The sequence below is a fragment of the Cydia strobilella genome, chromosome Z (assembly GCF_947568885.1).
Source record: "Cydia strobilella chromosome Z, ilCydStro3.1, whole genome shotgun sequence".
NCBI classification, from domain to species: Eukaryota; Metazoa; Arthropoda; class Insecta; order Lepidoptera; family Tortricidae; genus Cydia; species Cydia strobilella.
This window is the reverse complement of record NC_086068.1, coordinates 21,937,674-21,961,297: the sequence shown is the minus strand read 5'-3', so window position 1 is coordinate 21,961,297 and position 23,624 is coordinate 21,937,674. Positions and strand designations below refer to the sequence as shown.

General features: G+C 37.6%; 1 protein-coding gene and 1 long non-coding RNA gene across 8 annotated transcripts in view; one reads left to right on the top strand and one right to left on the bottom strand.

The window, feature by feature from the left end:
- LOC134754192 (protein AF-10) overlaps positions 1-23,624 on the top strand; it is a 168,543-nt gene that overhangs the window by 83,905 nt on the left and 61,014 nt on the right. For all 7 annotated transcript variants that reach the window (XM_063690334.1, XM_063690330.1, XM_063690335.1 and 4 more), the window contains one exon: positions 19,195-19,304. In XM_063690334.1, coding sequence (XP_063546404.1) covers positions 19,195-19,304 — 110 coding nt within the window. The remainder of the gene's footprint in view (positions 1-19,194; positions 19,305-23,624) is intronic.
- The window catches only part of LOC134754500 (uncharacterized), a 92,458-nt gene that overhangs the window by 65,026 nt on the left and 3,808 nt on the right, over positions 1-23,624 (bottom strand). The window lies entirely within an intron of this gene.

The window sequence follows — 23,624 nt, the reverse complement described above, 5'->3', positions numbered from 1 at the left end:
TGTCACACACGCGTGATGGCGTCTGTAAGTTGTCTCTGCTCAGGCTGCACCACACTGTAACATTAATTTTCAAACGCGTAGTTCATGTTTTCATAATCTACACGATTTGTGTCTATCACGGCACTACGGGCAATAATTAGTTCCAATTTATTAACTACAAAACGTTACAGAACTAGAATGTCATAATTTTATGCATTGGCGAATTGGCAGGATTATTTTCTATCGACACAATTTTATTTTCATGAAAATTCAAATTCGAGGGTAGATTCACAAATGAGCGACGAAATAATAACATGTCGTGATAGTTGATGCTTGATTGTAATTAAACGTAATGATATTACAACAAAATAACACGTGATCGCTCTAATTTTAACGGATTACAAATCAACAACAAAGAAACGTGGTGATATCAGTGATAGGGTCACGTTACGAGGGCTCTGGTCGACTGCCTTAATCATAATTCACAATAATTCACACGTGGTAATGGTAAGCTCACGTGTCCAGATTAGGCATGTATGTCCCCGAATACAACCCGGACATACGAGTACACCACGATCCCACGTGGCTGTGCAAGCAATACATGATGCTCTTTTATCCCACTTCTGATGTCGTGGAATATGGGGGGTGGTGCGTGGTAGCCTATAGCGGTGGCGGTAGTGGGCGCAGTACATCGATGTATGCCTACACAGCTAAATAGTATACTACCACTGCTACCAGTGTATGAAATAATACTACGGACTCATCAACCTAGTGCCTACTATACTTTCGTACTGAATGATAAAATAACTAGTCACTCTAGCAACGGAAATCGATTTAATTTAAAATAAAAGAATTACAATTAAACGTTCAAATCTTTATTTAAGTAGGTGGGCATATTACAATGCGATTATGAACGTCAAACAAAGCTATTCCGGTTCCAACCGTACACCTCTTGACCCGAGAAGATTTAACCCTATATGGGACCGGCAACAAACTCGGCGGGACACATCTTTTCAAAACAACACTTATTTTCTAATTTTTACAATAGTAAACCTCTAATGACTCATAAGAAATCAAATTAACACTCGGGATAAAACACTTAGCTAAATGATTAAATAATGTTGGAATCTATAAGCTTTCAAAATAATCCTTCAGGTATAAGCCTTCAGGAACGTAGTGAGTTTAGGCACGAGGTTGGCTAACGTCCGATATCTAGCACGGTCCGATCGAGAATCTTGGAATGAATGCCGCGGAGCGGCGGAGCCTAATCGCTCCCACCAAAATGAATGTAGGCCAACTTGCTTGACCAGTTACCAACAAAACTGCCAACTCGTACCTAACTTCACGCAAGCTAAACCACTTGACGTTCCAAACCCTGTACCTAATCTTATTTCAACAAGAATGCCAATAGATGGCGTTACTCTACATAACTCGATAAATTACATTATCAACTAAGTAATACATAGCAAAACTTTGCTAATCGATTGTATACAGGCGTCTAAAACTGAAATGTAACGCTGCAATGTGTCCTTCTGGAGTCACGCTCCGACATATAAATGTTTAGCTATTAAACATAATATATATGGTTTTTATAAATCAATTTAGCTATTTTTAAAGTTTTAAATTTATAAAACAAGATAAAATACAAACTTATGTAATGAAGCAAATTATCAAAAAAAAAAAAGTAATATATCATAAGAATTTAGCTCATTGGTAAGCCAGCAATTTTCTAATATGATATAAATGCCAAGTTATGCAGTAGATAAAATAAGATGCGGCTTTAAACTGATAATAAGAGTACAATATTGATAATTTGATTTAACATTGAAAAAACCATAAAAAAATATAATATATAAATTGCCTATTTCGGAATATAAATTATTTAAAATTATACAATACAAATACTTGTTATATATTTATCTATATGAATAACATATGCTTATTTATAATTTTCTGAAAATAATTCATGTAGGCTAGTCTTCTGTTCAAAAACATGTTATTTGTAATGTTTATTAAAGATCTCAATCCTTACCTATACAATTAAAAAAAAAGTCTTTGTTTTTTAATACGTTTTTAATACATAAGTATATAAATTAGTTCTCAAATCGTCATCACCGTACATACAGTATCATTACTGTCCATAAAAGAGTCATTACCATACCATAGTTGTCATCACCATCTTGCGTTTTTATTTTCCGAAAGCGATACCTTCAAATTTAAGCCACAAATGATTGTATAAATACCATAAATATCCTCAATATACAGTCCCCTATTACTTTAGACAGCTAGAATCGTGTTAAATTAAACATTTCAAAAAATTAAATTTTTGTATGGTGAAATTTTTAGTGATGAAATCCACCCACCATCGCCATTCGCCCACAGTGTTAACTGACAGTTCGTAAACCTTATTACAAAAGGCATAAGCCCCACCGATGGACAGTTACAGTGTTGCTGTTTGTACAACAAAATATTGCATAGGAATTAGGAACCCTTGCATTTCGGAAGAAAAAATTAATAAGGTACAACCTAAGCTGCGCGAGACTTGTACCCTTTTCCACTATAGGTCTACAGATATATGTAGTATTTTCTATAAAAAGGGCCTTTATTATCGATGGCGCTTACGTCATTATTAACGATGCTCCGATATAAATACAATGCCGCGCGAAGCTGTGCGGCGTAAGCGCCATCGACAATAAGGTCCCTTTTCATAGAAAATGCTTCATATTGGCTTCAATAATACAGTTACTCTTTAAGGTTTTATGTAAGTAATAGATAGGTAAGGGTTTAAACCCTTAAGGCTTGAATCAGCGGCGGTTGGTGACTTTACATTATGGGAGTTCACTCACAGTAAAAAGACTACAACTGCACATACTATTAACCGTCGCAAAATACGTATAGATCTCGGTTTTCGTCCACCCGGTCATTGAAGTCTAGGTTAACCCGGTTATAGATTTTCGGTATTACGAATATCTTGACGACCGATAGACGCCAACTGCAGTTAATTTTTCAAATAGATTCGAGGTTGTGAATGTTTTTATTTTTATTTTATAGAAAGATGTGCTAAATTGTTAACACACCGGTTTCGGTCCAAACAAACTCACCGCAAAGCCGCACCGCAAACACAAGACAATAGTTATTTGTGCAACAAGAGAGGAAAGTTGGTTTTTCTTGCGAGTGTTTATTTTGAGTCCCGAGAAAGCGAAAGACTCAAAAACACGAGATGTAAAATAACTTTGCTTTCGTGTTGCACACATAATTTTTCACCTCAGTAGTGAGAACATATTAAAGGTTAAAATGTATTTCGAATTACACAGAATAAACAGAAAAAAAAGTATTATAATATGAACGATACGATAAGATACGATACGATACGATACGAGACCGGACCGGACCGGACCGTACCGTACCGTACCGTACCGTACCGTACCGTACCGTACCGTAGTATGAAGTTCATGGCCTTCACTAAATTAAAAAGCTACATTGTTTCACTCCCTGGAGTGAGGAAAGTCGCACTTTCCTCACTCCAGGGAGTGACGAAAGTAGGCTTGTTCGAGCTGCTGAGGTGAAAAATACCACACACCCTCACACGAAACACGAAAAACAAAATACCTAGTTTATTTTATCACACGGTGTTTTTGCATATTGGTCTGATATGACATATAAGTTTTTGTTTTCCTTCAAGTTCGTCCTTTTGTATTTAACTTGAGTCGATTTTGTAAACTTTTATCACATTCTCACGTTAAATTCATTCATTTTTAAACACCTTACAACAAACAAATTGTGTGCACTCACTGTTTTAACTCTTGTCTAATTATTTAAAATGAAAAAAAAAGCCAAAATTGCATTCACGCGCGTACTTTAAAATTGACTAAGGTCTGTTTACAAACAAAACAAGTGACAATATGGCGCGCGTACCTAATGCGCGCGCATTCGTTGAAAGGGCGCAAGGTCAAACGGGCTAGGAGCGCCGCTCCAATTTTACCTCTTTCTTCATAGAAAATCTTCTGTTTCACGTGCGGAGCTGTGGCGAAACTTCTCTTTCGCTCTTATTGAATTTCCTATTGATTTCATGTACTAAATCTTTTTCATAGGAGCGCAATTCAAAGCGCTCCGCTTCGCGCGTTACCTATGATTCCTATATGAAATTATAGCACTAGGCCGAGTAGTACGAGTATAGGCTGTTTATAAACTTATAATGAATAATAGTACATTACTACAGAGGCTGGGAAGTAAGGGGTTGCCGGCCGAATGCATATGTGAGGCCGAATAATTATGAGGCCGACAACCCCTTTCCACGCCGATGTATGTATAGTGCTTTTCTCAAACATATATGCAATGAAATAAATAAAGAAATCTCCAAGAAATTAAAGTTTTATTTCTAAAGAAACTAAAAGTAAACGAGGCACATAATATAACTACCACCTATACGTATCTTTATCACACGTGTCGTGTATTTTACACATGTAGTTTATCAATTTATATATAATTAACAGGTACTCATTTAATATTTTCGTCGAAACTCATATTAAATAACACAATCCAATAAAATAGAATTACAGAATGAAAAATGTTCAACTTTGCCTCCAAAACGATTAAAAAAATACCTACGCGTGTTTAAGTAGACATTTTCACCGCTAATATTTAAATGAACTATTTTAATCTGTATTTGTAATTATAGTTTGTCAAAGCACTGTCTTATTTCAATTTCAAACATAGGCAGAGAGAATCATACTATCTTTATCTTACACTAGTACTAGCACCCGAAAGAAAAGGATGAGTATAGTTTTTAGGGTTCCGTACCCAAAGGGTAAAAACGGGACCCTATTACTAAGACTCCGCTGTCCGTCTGTCTGTCTGTCTGTCACCAGGCTGTATCTCATGAACCGTGATAGCTAGACAGTTGAAATTTTCACAGATGATGTATTTCTGTTGCCGCTGTAACAACAAATACTAAAAACAGAATAATATAAACATTTAAATGGGGCTCCCATACAATAAACGTGATTTTTTTGCTGTTTTTTTTTTCGTTATGGTACGGAACCCTTCGTGCGCGAGTCCGACTCTTGGCCGGTTTTTTTTGTTCTTATTTACTGCCAATATGGTTTGACCAACTATAAATTTGCAATTCAATATTATTGGAATTTGTTAATAATGTTTTATTTATGATTTTTTTGGAAATTCTATACATATATAGGTATAACTGCAAAATATATCAAATTCCGTTTATTGTTTTTTTTAATAGTCGTATTGGCAGAATGTCATTCCGATCCGAACCAAAAAGCACATATTGGTTATAGTTTTTTTTTATGGCTGAATGCCATGATGCTGTGTCACAAATATATGTGAAATGGAAATTAAATAATTTTTAAGAAAAAAAAACCGACTTCAATGGGGGATGCCGCTGAAAGTTCACTTATTGTTGATGGTGCACTCTTAGATTCCAGACAATGAAATGAAAAAGACAGCATCTTTTGCCTAATAATGTAGAAAAGAAGGTAAAACCACCCACTTTTCTAGTAGCATTTCGTTTCTGTAAGGGTCGCAGTTCTAACCTAACCTAACCTACTTTCTGATAGCAATTCTGTTCTGTGAGAATCGCAGTTCAAAACCCAACCACCCACCTAAGCCACTTTTCTAGTAGCATTTCCGGGTCCGGATCAGAGTCCGGGTCCGTGTCCGGCTGTCCGGGTCCAAGTTTGGGCCAGAGTTCGGTCCGGGTCCGGGTCCGAGTTAGGGGTCCATGTTCAGACCCGGGTCCGGGTTCAAATTTAGGTCTGGGTCCATAAGGAAGAGAACAAATCGCCAAACGTGAACTATGTGTCATTGAAGAGTTCCATTCTGATCATTATCAGCAGTTTCCATTTCATCAAATGTCACTTTTTAACCGACTTCAAGATTTCAAAGGAGGAGGTTCTCAATTCGGTTGTATGTTTTTTTTTGTTTTTTGTTTGTTACTTCATAACTCCGTCATTTCTGGACCGATTTTGAAAATTCTTTTTTTGATTGTAAGTATATACATACAGATTGGTCCCGTTTTTGTCAAAAAGCAGTTCTGATGATGGGATCCATGAGGAATCGAGGGAATTCCTCAAATGTTAAAGGCATACATATAGTGATTTTAGTATTTTCATCAACAAATCAAGCACTTACATTTAAAAAAGTGACAAGTGATGAAGTGTTAGGCCCTAATCTTATTATCTTGAGATCTATCGTAGGGGTGTGGACTGTATAGGGTGCGGCAAAGGCGGCAAGGATGGAGCAAAACAACTGGAGCTCTTCTTAAATCAGATGCAGGAGATCCTTCTTAGGAGAGGTGTTGCTTGCTCGGCTGCTCGATTCGTAATGGTTTCCTACTTTTTTTTTTTTTTTTTTTTAACATAGGCATTAGAGTCGGCCGGACGTTTCCGGCCCTATTTCTCTTTACCCTAAAATGGTTTCCTACGGCCGGCGCACCGCCTTTTATTCCCTCCATATTTAAAGACCTCGTCCCCCGCGCCTCACCGGCGCGGGAGTCAGCGCTACGCGCATGCGCAGACCTCTCTTTCCTCGACTCTCCTACGTTTCTCTTTATTTATTAAAATTATATATTAACAAATTACATGTTTTATTTATTTATCCTACCTATCTTATTAGACTTTAGTCTATTATCACAATTTCCTATTAGAACAAAGTAGCGCATACTTTTGCCCTATTTTCTTATACAGATCTACGTAATGAAACACAATAGGGAAAATTCTTTATTTGTTATAAGCCTATCTTAATTAAGTTATATAGCAATCCTAACTTTACCTAATTGGAATTCTCTTATTGGATTCCTTTAAGAGGTACAAAGTATGCTACTCATACTTTGCCCTGTTATTAAAAAAACATACTAAACACATTTTATTTCTATACGTGACGCGACTTGAAATTATTACATGTTAAAATGACTCTAAGTTACGAAATACTATGCGCGTCGTGTACATTTCTCCCGCCGTCGCCTTGCGATCCCACTGGTAGCACGACGATCTTCTTTGTTGGCCGCCTCAGCACGTGTCCTCTGCTGGTGGTGGTGTCCACTCCGTCTTTGCCCGGATACGTCTGCTTCACTATTCCACGTGGCCATATGTTGCGGGGGAGGTTCGAGTCGCATATTATTACGACATCGCCGACGGCCGGGGTGACTCCTGCGCCGTGGGGCTCCCGCCGGTGTTGGAGTAGCGGCGCGTACTCGCGAACCCAGCGCTGCCAGGTGTCGGCTAGCTGCTGGGCGCGCCTCCAGTGTTGTCGCGCGTTCATGTCGCTCTCGTCGAAGGTGCCGGGTGCCGGGGTGTGCTACTAGAAAAGTGGGTGGTTTTACCTTCTTTTCTACATTATTAGGCAAAAGATGCTGTCTTTTTCATGTCATTGTCTGGAATCTAAGAGTGCACCATCAACAATAAGTGAACTTTCAGCGGCATCCCCCATTGAAGTCGGTTTTTTTTTCTTAAAAATTATTTAAATGTAAATGCTGGATTTGTTGATGAAAATACAAAAATCACTATATGTATGCCTTTCACATCTGAGGAGTTCCCTCGGTTCCTCGTGGGTCTCATCATCAGAACTCGAGCTTGGAAAAAATATGTCTTAAAAACTTAAGTTGCTTAAGAAACATAAAGAAGAGGACAAATCGCCAAACGTAAACTATGCGTCATTAAAGAGTTCCATTCTGATCATCATCAGCAGTTCCACTTCATCAAATGTCACTTTTTAAAATGGAAGTGCTGGATTTGTTTATAAAAATACAAAAATCACTATATGTATGCCTTTCACGTTTGAGGAGTTCCCTCGACTCCTCATGGATCCCATCATCAGAACTCGAGCTTGACAAAAATGTTTCTTGAAAACTTAACTTGCTTAACAAACATAACGAAGAGGACAAATCGCCAAACGTGAACTATGCGTCATTGAAGAGTTCCGTTCTGATCATCGTCAGCAGTTCCACTTCATCAAATGTCACTTTTTAAAATGGAAGAGCTGGATTTGTTTATAAAAATACAAAAATCACTATATGTATGCCTTTCGCATTTGAGGAGTTCCTTCGATTCCTCATGGATCCCATCATCAGAACTCGAGCTTGACAAAAATGTTTCTTGAAAACCTAACTTTCTTAACAAACATAACGAAGAGGACAAATCGCCAAACGTGAACTATGCGTCATTGAAGAGTTCCGTTTTGATCATCATCAGCAGTTCCACTTCAAATGTCACTTTTTTATATGTAAGTGCTTGATTTGTTGATGAAAATACTAAAATCACTATATGTATGCCTTTAACATTTGAGGAGTTCCCTCGATTCCTCATGGATCCCATCATCAGAACTGCTTTTTGACAAAAACGGGACCAATCTGTATGTATATACTTATAATCAAAAAAAGAATTTTCAAAATCGGTCCAGAAATGACGGAGTTATGGAGTAACAAACATACCGAATTGAGAACCTCCTCCTTTGAAATCTTGAAGTCTGTTAAAAAAAGCCACTACCCGGCCTAGGCCTGCAAGTCCTGCAACTTTGTATGAAATTTCATTACATACCTCTCGTCTAGCCGCGCCTGAGACGTGATACTTCCCAACCTAATATAAATAACGTAATATCAATATTACATAGCATGTTTGAGAAAAGGTAATTATTTAATGAGGAAGGCGGCTGAAAGCTAATTGTAGATGGCGCCACTAGAATTTGAGACAACTCGACCAACTGGTTGTATGAAATTTATAGGTAACTGAAAAAAAATATTTGTATTTAATAAACCAATATTTAATAAAACTTCATAATTAAACTCTCTGTATAAGTATTAAACTCTGTATTAGAGGCACTTTTACGGGAACGCGAGGCATCCGTAATAGGAAAAAAAAAGACCTCATAGAAAGGTTAAGTATATATTTGGGTACATAGTTTTCACTCGAAAATATTATGCTTAAAATATCAAGGAAAATGTACAATATCATCATTTAAAATTGATTTCCTGTTTATTTCAGGTTAATATATTACGATCCAAATAAAAAGTGTTTTGTTCATTTTCTGTCAAGCGACGCCACAGCCCAAACCATATAACTGGATCGGTCATGAAGGGTGGGGGGAAATGACCGAACGGGATAGTCTTATGTATCTTTCAGTAGGAGTAGAAGAGAAAGCGCTGTTATTGTTTGTCCTTGTCACAGTCTCACATTTTTTTTATTCCCCACCGTAAATTTAGTATGGTTTATGGTGGGCTACAAATCTACTCTACCAATCATATCGTCGCATTGCGTATGTTTTGTCCCTTACAGGCGCACGCGTATAGCTGATCTATGTAATGCTAGGTCTATGGCCCAAACTAATCTTTTTTTTTATTGAAAGAAAAAAGGTGGGGCCAAACTAATGTTATGTCACAAACTCTAGTGGCGCCACCTAGTAGCAAAGTTTGGCAGCCGCCCTCCCCATTGGTATTGCTTTTTTACAATAGATCTTAAATAGTAATATATTAATTAGGTACTATAATTTCATTATGAATATTTGTGGGAGTGCATTGCACAAGCGCTTCTTAAGGCGGGCCGCGCCTGGCTTGAATAGGTAAAGGTTTAGGGCTTGATGAGCAGATATAAAAATGACTCACTCTAGATGCACCTTATTTGTATCCGGTGTGCAGACTTGGAAAAAAAAATCGAAAATTTATAGGGTTTAGGGAGTGTGGATTGCGAATATGATGACCATTTTAAAATCCATGAAGGCTGCCACATTTTTTACAAGCTTTTTATTAACTTGCAATGTACCTATGTAAGTATGTATGTAACATGTTTGTAAAGGTCAATCTTGCAAGTTAAATTTGACCCACTTCCCGGTTTCCGATGAAGCTGAAAATTTGCATACATATGTAAGTCGTGTGACAATGCAATATTATGGTACCATCGAGCTGATCTGATGATGGAGACAGGAGGTGACCATAGGAAAAAAAAAACAATCAGCGATAAAAGCTTGTACCAAAAATGAAATTTTTGTCAAAAACTTATTGTCATAAAGTCGTCATGGATTGGATGTCGTTTTATAGATTTTAGGGAGTGCCGGTTAATTTCGAAAATGATGATTATTTTGGAATCCAAGATGGTGGCCATAATGACCATGCACTTTGTCAGAAAATTCGGTATGGATGTTGTTTTATATCGATTAGCATGAGAATATTGATGATTTTGACCAAAAAGTGCATGGCTGCCATCTGAGAATCAAAAAAACCGGCCAAGTGCGAGTCGGACTCGCGCACTAAGGGTTCCGTACCATTAGGTACGCAAAAAAAAAGGCAAAAAAATCACGTCTGTTGTATGCATGGGAGCCGCACTTTTATATTTGAGTTGATTGAATGAAAGGTAAATTGCGGTTTACGATTTATGGCGTATTTAAAAAAAAACTACTTACTAGATCTCGTTCAAACCAATTTTCGGTGGAAGTTTGCATGGTAATGTACATCATATATTTTTTTTAGTTTTATCATTTTTTTGTTTTCAGTTCTAAGTATGGGGAACCCCCAAAATTTATTGTTTTTTTTTTCTATTTTTGTGTGAAAATCTTAATGCGGTTTACAGAATACATCTACATACCAAGTTTCAACAGTATAGTTCTTATAGTTTCGAAAACAAGTGGCTGTGACATACGGACGGACAGACAGACAGACAGACATGACGAATCCATAAGGGTTCCGTTTTTTGCCATTTGGGTACGGAACCCTAACAATCATAATTTTCGAAGTCCGCACCCCTTTGACGGCTGGTCTGGCCTAGTGGGTCACTACCCAGCCTATGAAGCCGATGGTCCTGGGTTCGAATCCCGGTAAGGGCATTTATTTGTTTGATGAGAGATTTGTTTTCTATGTATGTATTTAAGTATTCGTATATTATATGTATATATCGTTGTCTGAGTATCCACAACACAAGCCTTCTTAAGCTTACCGTGGGACTTAGTAAACTTTTGTAAGAACGACCCTGTAATATTTATTTATTTATTATATTATTTTGTATGTCTTTCCCATCATGGAACAATGGTCTTCCGGACCTTTGGGACGCGCGCGCGGAGCCGAAGCCAACACGTAGAGACCCTTTTGACTCTTTAGTGAAATGTAAGGGGAGCGGATGCTGCCCTTGCCCGTGTCATGGGACGCACGCAGAGTTAGCACCCACCAGAGTCATGGGTGTAAGGACTATTGAGAGTTGATGGGATCTAAAATGAACTAGGTTATTGGGTGAAAGCGATGGACTAAGTACTGAGCTATGGGATAAAAATCGGGCGCCTGCCTAATAAAACGGTATGCAATTTTATTTCCGGCAGTCGGTGACTCGCCCTCACAAGACGGGCCCCCACAAAAGCGACATCTAGGATGCGCCGCTTTCTACCCCAGCCACTGTGCCAACTCGCGTCTTATGCATATTTCACTTCCACCCCTGGAGCTTATAGCTCTAACGACTCTACTCTGGCCGGCCGGCTAAGGCAAGCCAGAGCTGAGAATCCTGAATTGCGGGTAAAAGAACTCCCCAGGAGCACTCCGGTACGTAAGGTCGCTATTCTCCAATAGCTCGCCACATGCTGCCCTACGTTGACTGATTGCACTGGTTAAACCACCTACGGGCGATGGGGTCGTCACATCCCTACGTCTATTTATTATTAAAACTTAAAAAATAATATCCTTGACGACTTTAAAAAAAATACATGCTCGCCAACTTGGATTTAAATATAGTCATTATTTTGTAAAGGGTCTAGCAGGCTAAGCGAACAAGAAGTGCCCCCAACGACGGATTTATTCATTCTTTCAGGTGGTGTACTGGCAGGACCTAAGAACACTCTACGCTTAATATCAGTCCTCGATCTTCTTTTGTTTTCGAGTTATTCAGGATAATGTAAAATAATCAGCGTATCATTGAAAGTGTCATATTTTGTAAACTGTTTAAGTTATATGAACCAAACAAAATTGTATTTGACAATAATAAAATAGACTACAAAATGCATATTTTAACTTGCATTATGTCCTTATACTGGTACCAAATGAAAGGGCTTTGTGAATAGATCGCAAATATATAACATACTGTAACATTTTCACTACTTGGTCTAACAAATTATTTTCTCGTTTAAAAAATTTCACAATCCACAGTTGACATTGAACTGTTCTAAATTGAAAATTACTGAATGGATTATTCCAAAGTACATACTAAGTGATAGATAGATATATACTAAATATAACCATGTCCGAGATGACATGAGCGAAAATCGATTTCTAGAAGACTTCTAGACAAAAAACCGACGCTCTAGAACCCGAAAACCTATAAAACAATAAAGATCATAGTAGTTCCTAAAATTAATCGAAAAAAAATTAGTCGAATAATCAATCGATTGAAAAAATTAGTCGCTGGAAATTAGTCGACGATTAATTTAATCGCGACCAATGTTAATCGAAACTCTTCGACTAAAACTAATCAATCGTCACTTTTAATTGTCGCTCGCGATTAAGTCGGTTAATTTTAATCGTTAGTCGATTACATTTTGCCCAATTGTGCACGGGTGAACATGAACAACGTGTCTTAAGTTTTTGATTTACAACTCCCACTATCTCCAATGTATTTATAACCTTCTTGGGCTTTAATTAAATAAATTGTGACTTATTATTCAAACATCAATATATTTGTTGGTAGATACGTTTTATTGCGCGAGAAAATAATCAATGAATCTAGTTATAATAAAAAAAAACAATCTCGTTAATCCGCCAAAAATATAAACTTATTAAAATATATGTTATAAACAATTAAAATCAAACGTGATGATTTTGACCAAAAAGTGCATGGCTGCCATCTGAGAATCAAAAAAACCGGCCAAGTGCGAGTCGGACTCGCGCACTAAGGGTTCCGTACCATTAGGTACGCAAAAAAAAAGGCAAAAAAATCACGTCTGTTGTATGCATGGGAGCCCCACTTTTATATTTGAGTTGATTGAATGAAAGGTAAATTGCGGTTTACGATTTATGGCGTATTTAAAAAAAAACTACTTACTAGATCTCGTTCAAACCAATTTTCGGTGGAAGTTTGCATGGTAATGTACATCATATATTTTTTTTAGTTTTATCATTTTTTTGTTTTCAGTTCTAAGTATGGGGAACCCCCAAAATTTATTGTTTTTTTTTCTATTTTTGTGTGAAAATCTTAATGCGGTTTACAGAATACATCTACATACCAAGTTTCAACAGTATAGTTCTTATAGTTTCGAAAACAAGTGGCTGTGACATACGGACGGACAGACAGACAGACAGACATGACGAATCCATAAGGGTTCCGTTTTTTGCCATTTGGGTACGGAACCCTAACAATCATAATTTTCGAAGTCCGCACCCCTTTGACGGCTGGTCTGGCCTAGTGGGTCACTACCCAGCCTATGAAGCCGATGGTCCTGGGTTCGAATCCCGGTAAGGGCATTTATTTGTTTGATGAGAGATTTGTTTTCTATGTATGTATTTAAGTATTCGTATATTATATGTATATATCGTTGTTTGAGTATCCACAACACAAGCCTTCTTAAGCTTACCGTGGGACTTAGTAAACTTTTGTAAGAACGACCCTGTAATATTTATTTATTTATTATATTATTTTGTATGTCTTTCCCATCATGGAACAATGGTCTTCCGGACCTTTGGGACGCGCGCGCGGAGCCGAAGCCAACACGTAGAGACCCTTTTGACTCTTTAGTGAAATGTAAGGGGAGCGGATGCTGCCCTTGCCCGTGTCATGGGACGCACGCAGAGTTAGCACCCACCAGAGTCATGGGTGTAAGGACTATTGAGAGTTGATGGGATCTAAAATGAACTAGGTTATTGGGTGAAAGCGATGGACTAAGTACTGAGCTATGGGATAAAAATCGGGCGCCTGCCTAATAAAACGGTATGCAATTTTATTTCCGGCAGTCGGTGACTCGCCCTCACAAGACGGGCCCCCACAAAAGCGACATCTAGGATGCGCCGCTTTCTACCCCAGCCACTGTGCCAACTCGCGTCTTATGCATATTTCACTTCCACCCCTGGAGCTTATAGCTCTAACGACTCTACTCTGGCCGGCCGGCTAAGGCAAGCCAGAGCTGAGAATCCTGAATTGCGGGTAAAAGAACTCCCCAGGAGCACTCCGGTACGTAAGGTCGCTATTCTCCAATAGCTCGCCACATGCTGCCCTACGTTGACTGATTGCACTGGTTAAACCACCTACGGGCGATGGGGTCGTCACATCCCTACGTCTATTTATTATTAAAACTTAAAAAATAATATCCTTGACGACTTTAAAAAAAATACATGCTCGCCAACTTGGATTTAAATATAGTCATTATTTTGTAAAGGGTCTAGCAGGCTAAGCGAACAAGAAGTGCCCCCAACGACGGATTTATTCATTCTTTCAGGTGGTGTACTGGCAGGACCTAAGAACACTCTACGCTTAATATCAGTCCTCGATCTTCTTTTGTTTTCGAGTTATTCAGGATAATGTAAAATAATCAGCGTATCATTGAAAGTGTCATATTTTGTAAACTGTTTAAGTTATATGAACCAAACAAAATTGTATTTGACAATAATAAAATAGACTACAAAATGCATATTTTAACTTGCATTATGTCCTTATACTGGTACCAAATGAAAGGGCTTTGTGAATAGATCGCAAATATATAACATACTGTAACATTTTCACTACTTGGTCTAACAAATTATTTTCTCGTTTAAAAAATTTCACAATCCACAGTTGACATTGAACTGTTCTAAATTGAAAATTACTGAATGGATTATTCCAAAGTACATACTAAGTGATAGATAGATATATACTAAATATAACCATGTCCGAGATGACATGAGCGAAAATCGATTTCTAGAAGACTTCTAGACAAAAAACCGACGCTCTAGAACCCGAAAACCTATAAAACAATAAAGATCATAGTAGTTCCTAAAATTAATCGAAAAAAAATTAGTCGAATAATCAATCGATTGAAAAAATTAGTCGCTGGAAATTAGTCGACGATTAATTTAATCGCGACTAATGTTAATCGAAACTCTTCGACTAAAACTAATCAATCGTCACTTTTAATTGTCGCTCGCGATTAAGTCGGTTAATTTTAATCGTTAGTCGATTACATTTTGCCCAATTGTGCACGGGTGAACATGAACAACGTGTCTTAAGTTTTTGATTTACAACTCCCACTATCTCCAATGTATTTATAACCTTCTTGGGCTTTAATTAAATAAATTGTGACTTATTATTCAAACATCAATATATTTGTTGGTAGATACGTTTTATTGCGCGAGAAAATAATCAATGAATCTAGTTATAATAAAAAAAAACAATCTCGTTAATCCGCCAAAAATATAAACTTATTAAAATATATGTTATAAACAATTAAAATCAAACGTGATGATTTTGACCAAAAAGTGCATGGCTGCCATCTGAGAATCAAAAAAACCGGCCAAGTGCGAGTCGGACTCGCGCACTAAGGGTTCCGTACCATTAGGTACGCAAAAAAAAAGGCAAAAAAATCACGTCTGTTGTATGCATGGGAGCCCCACTTTTATATTTGAGTTGATTGAATGAAAGGTAAATTGCGGTTTACGATTTATGGCGTATTTAAAAAAAAACTACTTACTAGATCTCGTTCAAACCAATTTTCGGTGGAAGTTTGCATGGTAATGTACATCATATATTTTTTTTAGTTTTATCATTTTTTTGTTTTCAGTTCTAAGTATGGGGAACCCCCAAAATTTATTGTTTTTTTTTTCTATTTTTGTGTGAAAATCTTAATGCGGTTTACAGAATACATCTACATACCAAGTTTCAACAGTATAGTTCTTATAGTTTCGAAAACAAGTGGCTGTGACATACGGACGGACAGACAGACAGACAGACATGACGAATCCATAAGGGTTCCGTTTTTTGCCATTTGGGTACGGAACCCTAACAATCATAATTTTCGAAGTCCGCACCCCTTTGACGGCTGGTCTGGCCTAGTGGGTCACTACCCAGCCTATGAAGCCGATGGTCCTGGGTTCGAATCCCGGTAAGGGCATTTATTTGTTTGATGAGAGATTTGTTTTCTATGTATGTATTTAAGTATTCGTATATTATATGTATATATCGTTGTCTGAGTATCCACAACACAAGCCTTCTTAAGCTTACCGTGGGACTTAGTAAACTTTTGTAAGAACGACCCTGTAATATTTATTTATTTATTATATTATTTTGTATGTCTTTCCCATCATGGAACAATGGTCTTCCGGACCTTTGGGACGCGCGCGCGGAGCCGAAGCCAACACGTAGAGACCCTTTTGACTCTTTAGTGAAATGTAAGGGGAGCGGATGCTGCCCTTGCCCGTGTCATGGGACGCACGCAGAGTTAGCACCCACCAGAGTCATGGGTGTAAGGACTATTGAGAGTTGATGGGATCTAAAATGAACTAGGTTATTGGGTGAAAGCGATGGACTAAGTACTGAGCTATGGGATAAAAATCGGGCGCCTGCCTAATAAAACGGTATGCAATTTTATTTCCGGCAGTCGGTGACTCGCCCTCACAAGACGGGCCCCCACAAAAGCGACATCTAGGATGCGCCGCTTTCTACCCCAGCCACTGTGCCAACTCGCGTCTTATGCATATTTCACTTCCACCCCTGGAGCTTATAGCTCTAACGACTCTACTCTGGCCGGCCGGCTAAGGCAAGCCAGAGCTGAGAATCCTGAATTGCGGGTAAAAGAACTCCCCAGGAGCACTCCGGTACGTAAGGTCGCTATTCTCCAATAGCTCGCCACATGCTGCCCTACGTTGACTGATTGCACTGGTTAAACCACCTACGGGCGATGGGGTCGTCACATCCCTACGTCTATTTATTATTAAAACTTAAAAAATAATATCCTTGACGACTTTAAAAAAAATACATGCTCGCCAACTTGGATTTAAATATAGTCATTATTTTGTAAAGGGTCTAGCAGGCTAAGCGAACAAGAAGTGCCCCCAACGACGGATTTATTCATTCTTTCAGGTGGTGTACTGGCAGGACCTAAGAACACTCTACGCTTAATATCAGTCCTCGATCTTCTTTTGTTTTCGAGTTATTCAGGATAATGTAAAATAATCAGCGTATCATTGAAAGTGTCATATTTTGTAAACTGTTTAAGTTATATGAACCAAACAAAATTGTATTTGACAATAATAAAATAGACTACAAAATGCATATTTTAACTTGCATTATGTCCTTATACTGGTACCAAATGAAAGGGCTTTGTGAATAGATCGCAAATATATAACATACTGTAACATTTTCACTACTTGGTCTAACAAATTATTTTCTCGTTTAAAAAATTTCACAATCCACAGTTGACATTGAACTGTTCTAAATTGAAAATTACTGAATGGATTATTCCAAAGTACATACTAAGTGATAGATAGATATATACTAAATATAACCATGTCCGAGATGACATGAGCGAAAATCGATTTCTAGAAGACTTCTAGACAAAAAACCGACGCTCTAGAACCCGAAAACCTATAAAACAATAAAGATCATAGTAGTTCCTAAAATTAATCGAAAAAAAATTAGTCGAATAATCAATCGATTGAAAAAATTAGTCGCTGGAAATTAGTCGACGATTAATTTAATCGCGACTAATGTTAATCGAAACTCTTCGACTAAAACTAATCAATCGTCACTTTTAATTGTCGCTCGCGATTAAGTCGGTTAATTTTAATCGTTAGTCGATTACATTTTGCCCAATTGTGCACGGGTGAACATGAACAACGTGTCTTAAGTTTTTGATTTACAACTCCCACTATCTCCAATGTATTTATAACCTTCTTGGGCTTTAATTAAATAAATTGTGACTTATTATTCAAACATCAATATATTTGTTGGTAGATACGTTTTATTGCGCGAGAAAATAATCAATGAATCTAGTTATAATAAAAAAAAACAATCTCGTTAATCCGCCAAAAATATAAACTTATTAAAATATATGTTATAAACAATTAAAATCAAACGTGTCGATAGGGATTATTACGCGAAAATCTACGGGCGCCAGGGCGCCACTACCACAATCTGAGGGTCTATCGTGAAACAAGAAAATTTCTTTATCTAACATCTCTGTCACTCTTGCATATTCGAGCGATAAGGAGGCAGATAGCGAATTTTCGGATTCGCGTTTCCCGGTAGGTCCTCTGTAAGCAAACCGCCTTGATGCATCAATGTCATATCTCTGAAAACTTGTCAAAAACCTGTTAAATTAACACTATGTATAAGCTACTTAATAGTTTACTAAAAAGGCTAGTCCTGCACTTTGGTGGTAGAACATTGCAGTAATATCCCCTATTGTCGGTAAATATTAATGAGTAGTCTTTTCAAATTGAGCAGGTACAAGTGTTATTCATTACCTATTATTGTATATACCTATATTTACTCGTATAATACACTAATTAGTGTAAAGAATGGTTTTCCTGGTGTTTTCTGTGAACGTGTTATTTTGTAAAACAACACGTAACATATGTTTGCAGAATAGATATTCCTTGAAAAGTACCTTTTAATCGACATTTAGTACCTGCTCCCCCAAACCCCTTGGCTACCTGCGCGGGTTGCGCTCTGCGCGCACGCCGCCGCGCGCCGCCATGTGACCGCCAGGCGCGCCATTCAGTTTCAGTCGTGCGACGATGCCGCTGCCGATGCCGGCCCACATCTGCTATCGTTCCCTTCGCGGTGGGAAATCACACTTGCGCGTTCACTGTGACATATAGCCGCTTTAACCTTGTGTTTGTTATCACTCAATTTGTGTACGTGCTTCCCGCATACGAAATCACGATGTCCGGTGTTAGTGTAATTACTAAATTACCTACTTCTGAACATTAAGAATGGTAAGCGAGCATTTAAACTCGACAAATAATAATCCAATAATTTAAATCGGAGCAATATAAACCCACTGAGCGGGCAATATCGTGCTTCAATAAATTGTTAAAGAATTTAGACTAAAAATATGGGTAAAGCGGCGATGAAATTTTTTATAATAATAAAGGAATTATAAATATATGTACATTTAGCCGTTAATTATACTTAGCCGGGATGACACGGCATGCATTGTATTTATTGCATTCTGCCGTAAAAACTTGGAAGGTTTCATACGCTGATGATTTGTTTCTGTTGTTGTACACAGTTATAGGCGAGGCGGTAAAGTAGTTGTATGTTTCAGGCCGCCATGGACCCGGGGATGAGCCACTCGCCGCACGGAGTCCCGGCGCGCAGCTCCTGGGGCGGCCTCAACGTCGCCTACGAGATGCAGCAGGACCCCACCAAATCCAGGTTGCCATTGTCTACTGATTCCTACTTTTTGTTTTGTTTGTTTAGGTCGTACTATGCGAACGTTTATAGTAGTTTATGTGACTGCTACATAATGATATGCAATAAAACACGAGACGAACGTAAGTTCCTTAAAAGGACCACACGAGAGTTTTAATGCCTAATTATGTACAGTTACATACACTATTTTATCTACACGCATATTATAAACTCTCTATGATGTATTCACTAACCACGTATTACAGTCGGCATTGCGGCATCGTTGCTCTCCAGTGGCGCTCGCGGATATGAGGTGGCGTCTCCGAAATATCTTTATCCCGCATTTTACACGAAACTTTTGCTATAGTTAGTTTAAAACCAACTAAACAAAAGAAAACTGTAATAGATGTCATATATTAAAGAAAAAGTGACGAAGCCCTCCAGGGCCTCCAGTGGTGAAGGCCGGATTCGAACCGGCGTCTTTAGCTATCGCGGCTAACGCCATGAACCCCTAGGCCACCCCGCCACGGCGGTGCCCGTCCGAATTTCTCGACTATATGCCATCTTAGTAAGACTAGGCGTCTTTGACCAGCTCTAAGGGCAAGCAGTGCGCGCTTGCACCTCCTAAACGAACTCCTTACGGATTTACGTTGTAGCGAGAGAGACTGGTGCTGCCATCTATGAAAAAGTTTGGGAACAAATCAAATTATTTTATTAAATATTTTGATTTGTGTTTTTTTATGTAGTCACACTACTATATATAAATTAAAAACTGTAATAGATGTCATATATTAAAGAAAAAGCCCTTAGAGCTGGTCAAAGACGCCTAGTCTTACTAAGATGGCATATAGTCGAGAAATTCGGACGGGCACCGCCGTGGCGGGGTGGCCTAGGGGTTTATGGCGTTAGCCGCGATAGCTAAAGACGCCGGTTCGAATCCGGCCTTCACCACTGGCGGGCTTCGTCTCTTTTTCTTTAATATATGACGTCTATTACAGTTTTTAATTTATATATAGTAGTGTGACTACATTAAAAAAAAACACAAATCAAAATATTTAATAAAATAATTTGATTTGTTCCCAAACTTGACCAACTAAACAAATTAATTGTATACTTACAAACTAATTAAAAGATAAACTGTACGTCAAATGGCGGTAAATGAAACCTTTTTTCAGGCATGTTACTTGCATGTCACGCATCCGTAGTTTTTGTCTCAGAATAATGACTAAAGCATAGAAGTCGGGCAAAAATGCTTCGCAAATATGTATACCCGTACTTTACTTCCTTACGAATTAGATAATGTGCCGAAAAGAGATGCATATATGCTTGTTATTTCTCATTTACGTACGGTGTCATAAGTTTGATAATTTGCTAGGGATGTAACTGTGTCGACTTTTTGTATCGATAAATTATGCATAAGTTTATGTGCCGTGTAAAAGAATAATCACGAAATTGGGAAATTGATAATAGTCTGGCTAATGAAAGTTGAACCTGAAAAAACGCGGCAATTTCAAGAAATCTGTAGCAGGCGGCTCGTTGAAATGAAATGAAATGAAATGTGTTGAATACAAGGATTGCATAACTTTTATACTTTTTATAATCTTCATATTCTAAAAATCATTAAAAAGTATAAAAATTATGCAATCCTTGGAATCAAAGAGCCGCCTGATATGAGGATTAATGCATGTACCTAATATAGCTTTTATCTCATTTGCAGTCTACCACTCAGAACCGTCTAACTATACCTCTCGTTTTTTTATCATTAAAAAGAAGGCGAGCGATCTTAACGTGTCGTTTTATCGAAAAACACTTTGAAAATAAGTCACAACAAATATAATATACGATCATTTACATACTTTTGCTTTCATAAGTAAAATATTGCTATATTTATAAAAAAACTTGTCAATAAAAAGACACGTGGAAATGGTTTACCGTTTTTTCTAATGCTAAAAGACTAAGTATAGTTTCTAGTCATGTACAGTCAGCTGCAGAGAAAAGGCACCCCCCCTGCATACAAAGTTCTGTAAATTATTATGGACGTGGGGTACCTTTTCTCTGCAGCTGACTGTACCAAATAGGAAATGAAAAAAAAACGTTCGTGTAATATTTTTTTTTTTAATTTAATAATAGGGAATATTACGCGAAACTCGGCGTAGGTGGCGCCACTATCACAATCTGAGGGTCTATCGCGAAACAAGAAAATCGAACTTTTGTTATCTAACATCTCTGTCACTCTTGCGTATTCGAGCGATAAAGAGGCAGCTAGATAACGAAATTTCGGATTCGAGTTTTCCGGTAGGTCCCCTAAAAACCTAGTGCTGCACTCTGGTGGCAGAACATTGCAGTAATATCCCCTATTCCTCGTCCTTTGGAAATCTGAAATAAAAAGTTGAGTTTTGTGAGATAGGTAAACCAACAATATTAATAAAAGGAACATTCATCAATGATCATTAATGTCTTTTTTATTAGGGTTCCGTACCCAAAGGGTAAAAACGGGACCCTATTACTAATACTTCGCTGTCCGTCTGTCTGTCACCAGGCTGTATCTCATGAACCGTGATAGCTAGACAGATGATGTATTTCTGTTGCCGCTATAACAACAAATACTAAAAAGTACGGAACCCTTGGTGCGCGCGTCCGACCCGCACTTGACCGGTTTTTAGTATTATACTATAGTCTGGCAAACACAATCTGTCAGTAAGTAAGAACAAAGAAAACTATAGGTACAGTCGAAGACAAAAATATCAATCCAGACAAATGGCTCAAAAATATGTGAACACGATTTTATTGTCTGAGCGTACACATATTTTTGAGACTTTAGGAATGTATATATATTTATGCCCTTGACTGTACTCATCAATTAAAATGAGACAGTCCTGGGCCAAACTATAAGAAAGCTGTAAATGTCGATAGGTTATTGATCTGAGGTCGATACATCACTATGCCAAAAATATAACCTTTCATACTTAGCAGAAAAGTTCGAAAATATATGCAAAAATCTATATAGACTTGAATGTAAGTAATAATTACATAAACAACATATCGATTTCTATGTTTAGGGTCAGGTCCTATAAATTAATTTCTTCAAAATTGAACAAAACACCGATTAAAGGTTATCGGTTCGTGCGTATTTTCTTTTCTTCCTGTATGCTATTTACAGCCCTCGATCACACAAGACATTATCACAAAGGGAACTTCAAACCATTACAAATAAAAACTCAGCACGTTTTCCAACAATCTTTCAGGAATAGCAACAATATAATTAAAATAAACCAAGATGACCGCTGAAATTCCCGAAATATTTCAACTAAAATAATACGACTATGTCAAGTTGTTACAGTTGACACCTGTGAAATAACGCACATATATTTTATTTGGCTGGATTACATTCGAACCACATAGGACCATTTGACATTTTCCTCAGTTCATCTTATGACAATACTGAAAAGAACTTGCGGATTGTTGTCTCACTCACTCATAGACAAAAAGTAATAGCGTGTTGTGAATACGATATCTTTTATCATGCTTTTATTTTTGCCCGGCTTCTTTGCTTTAGTCATTATTCTGAGGTTTTTGTAAATTCAGAGACAAACTAGAGTCAGGGTCGATTGCCATATTGTTCGATACCAACAAACATGCGAAATTTCTCAAAATTGTTTGCAATTGACAATTCATGTCGAATAAAACGTCATCTCGACTGATATTAGAATAGAGGTCAAATCAAATTGCTTTGTGTTTTCAGACATGTTCGAAATTTGAATGTCATTACCAAATCGATTTTGATATAATAATGAAGCAATAATAAAATTTTCACAGATAAGAAATTTGGTGTAACAAAACAGTTTATCTTAATGCAGGCCATTATTTGTGGATTTTGAAAGCATCATGATAGGTATGCGTGTAGATAAACTTCAATATTTTACTGGTTTTAAATACGGCAAACATATTTGCCTGCTCATTGCGATGTATCTCGGTACGGTATAAATAGTATCCATAAGTTACATTTTATACTATAGACTGCACAATGCCATCCTTAATTTTATTTTGTTAGACATTTCGCACGCATGATATATTATGTCCATATAAGTAAAGACCGCTTATAATTTGTCTAGAGAATTAGTGCGAGATGTCCTAGCTCTGCTACTATTGATGCCGACTGTACCAAGCAGGCAGAACCATGTTTCTAAATATCTACCATTCTCTAATAGCGTTATCAAAAGAGATACTGTACAGATGTATGTAAAACTAAGAGAGTGGCAGGTACTCGTGGTGCGTTGCGTTGTTCGTTGTTGTCCGTTGTTGATGACAACTGTATGATTTAACTTTGAAGTATAGGTATGGGCA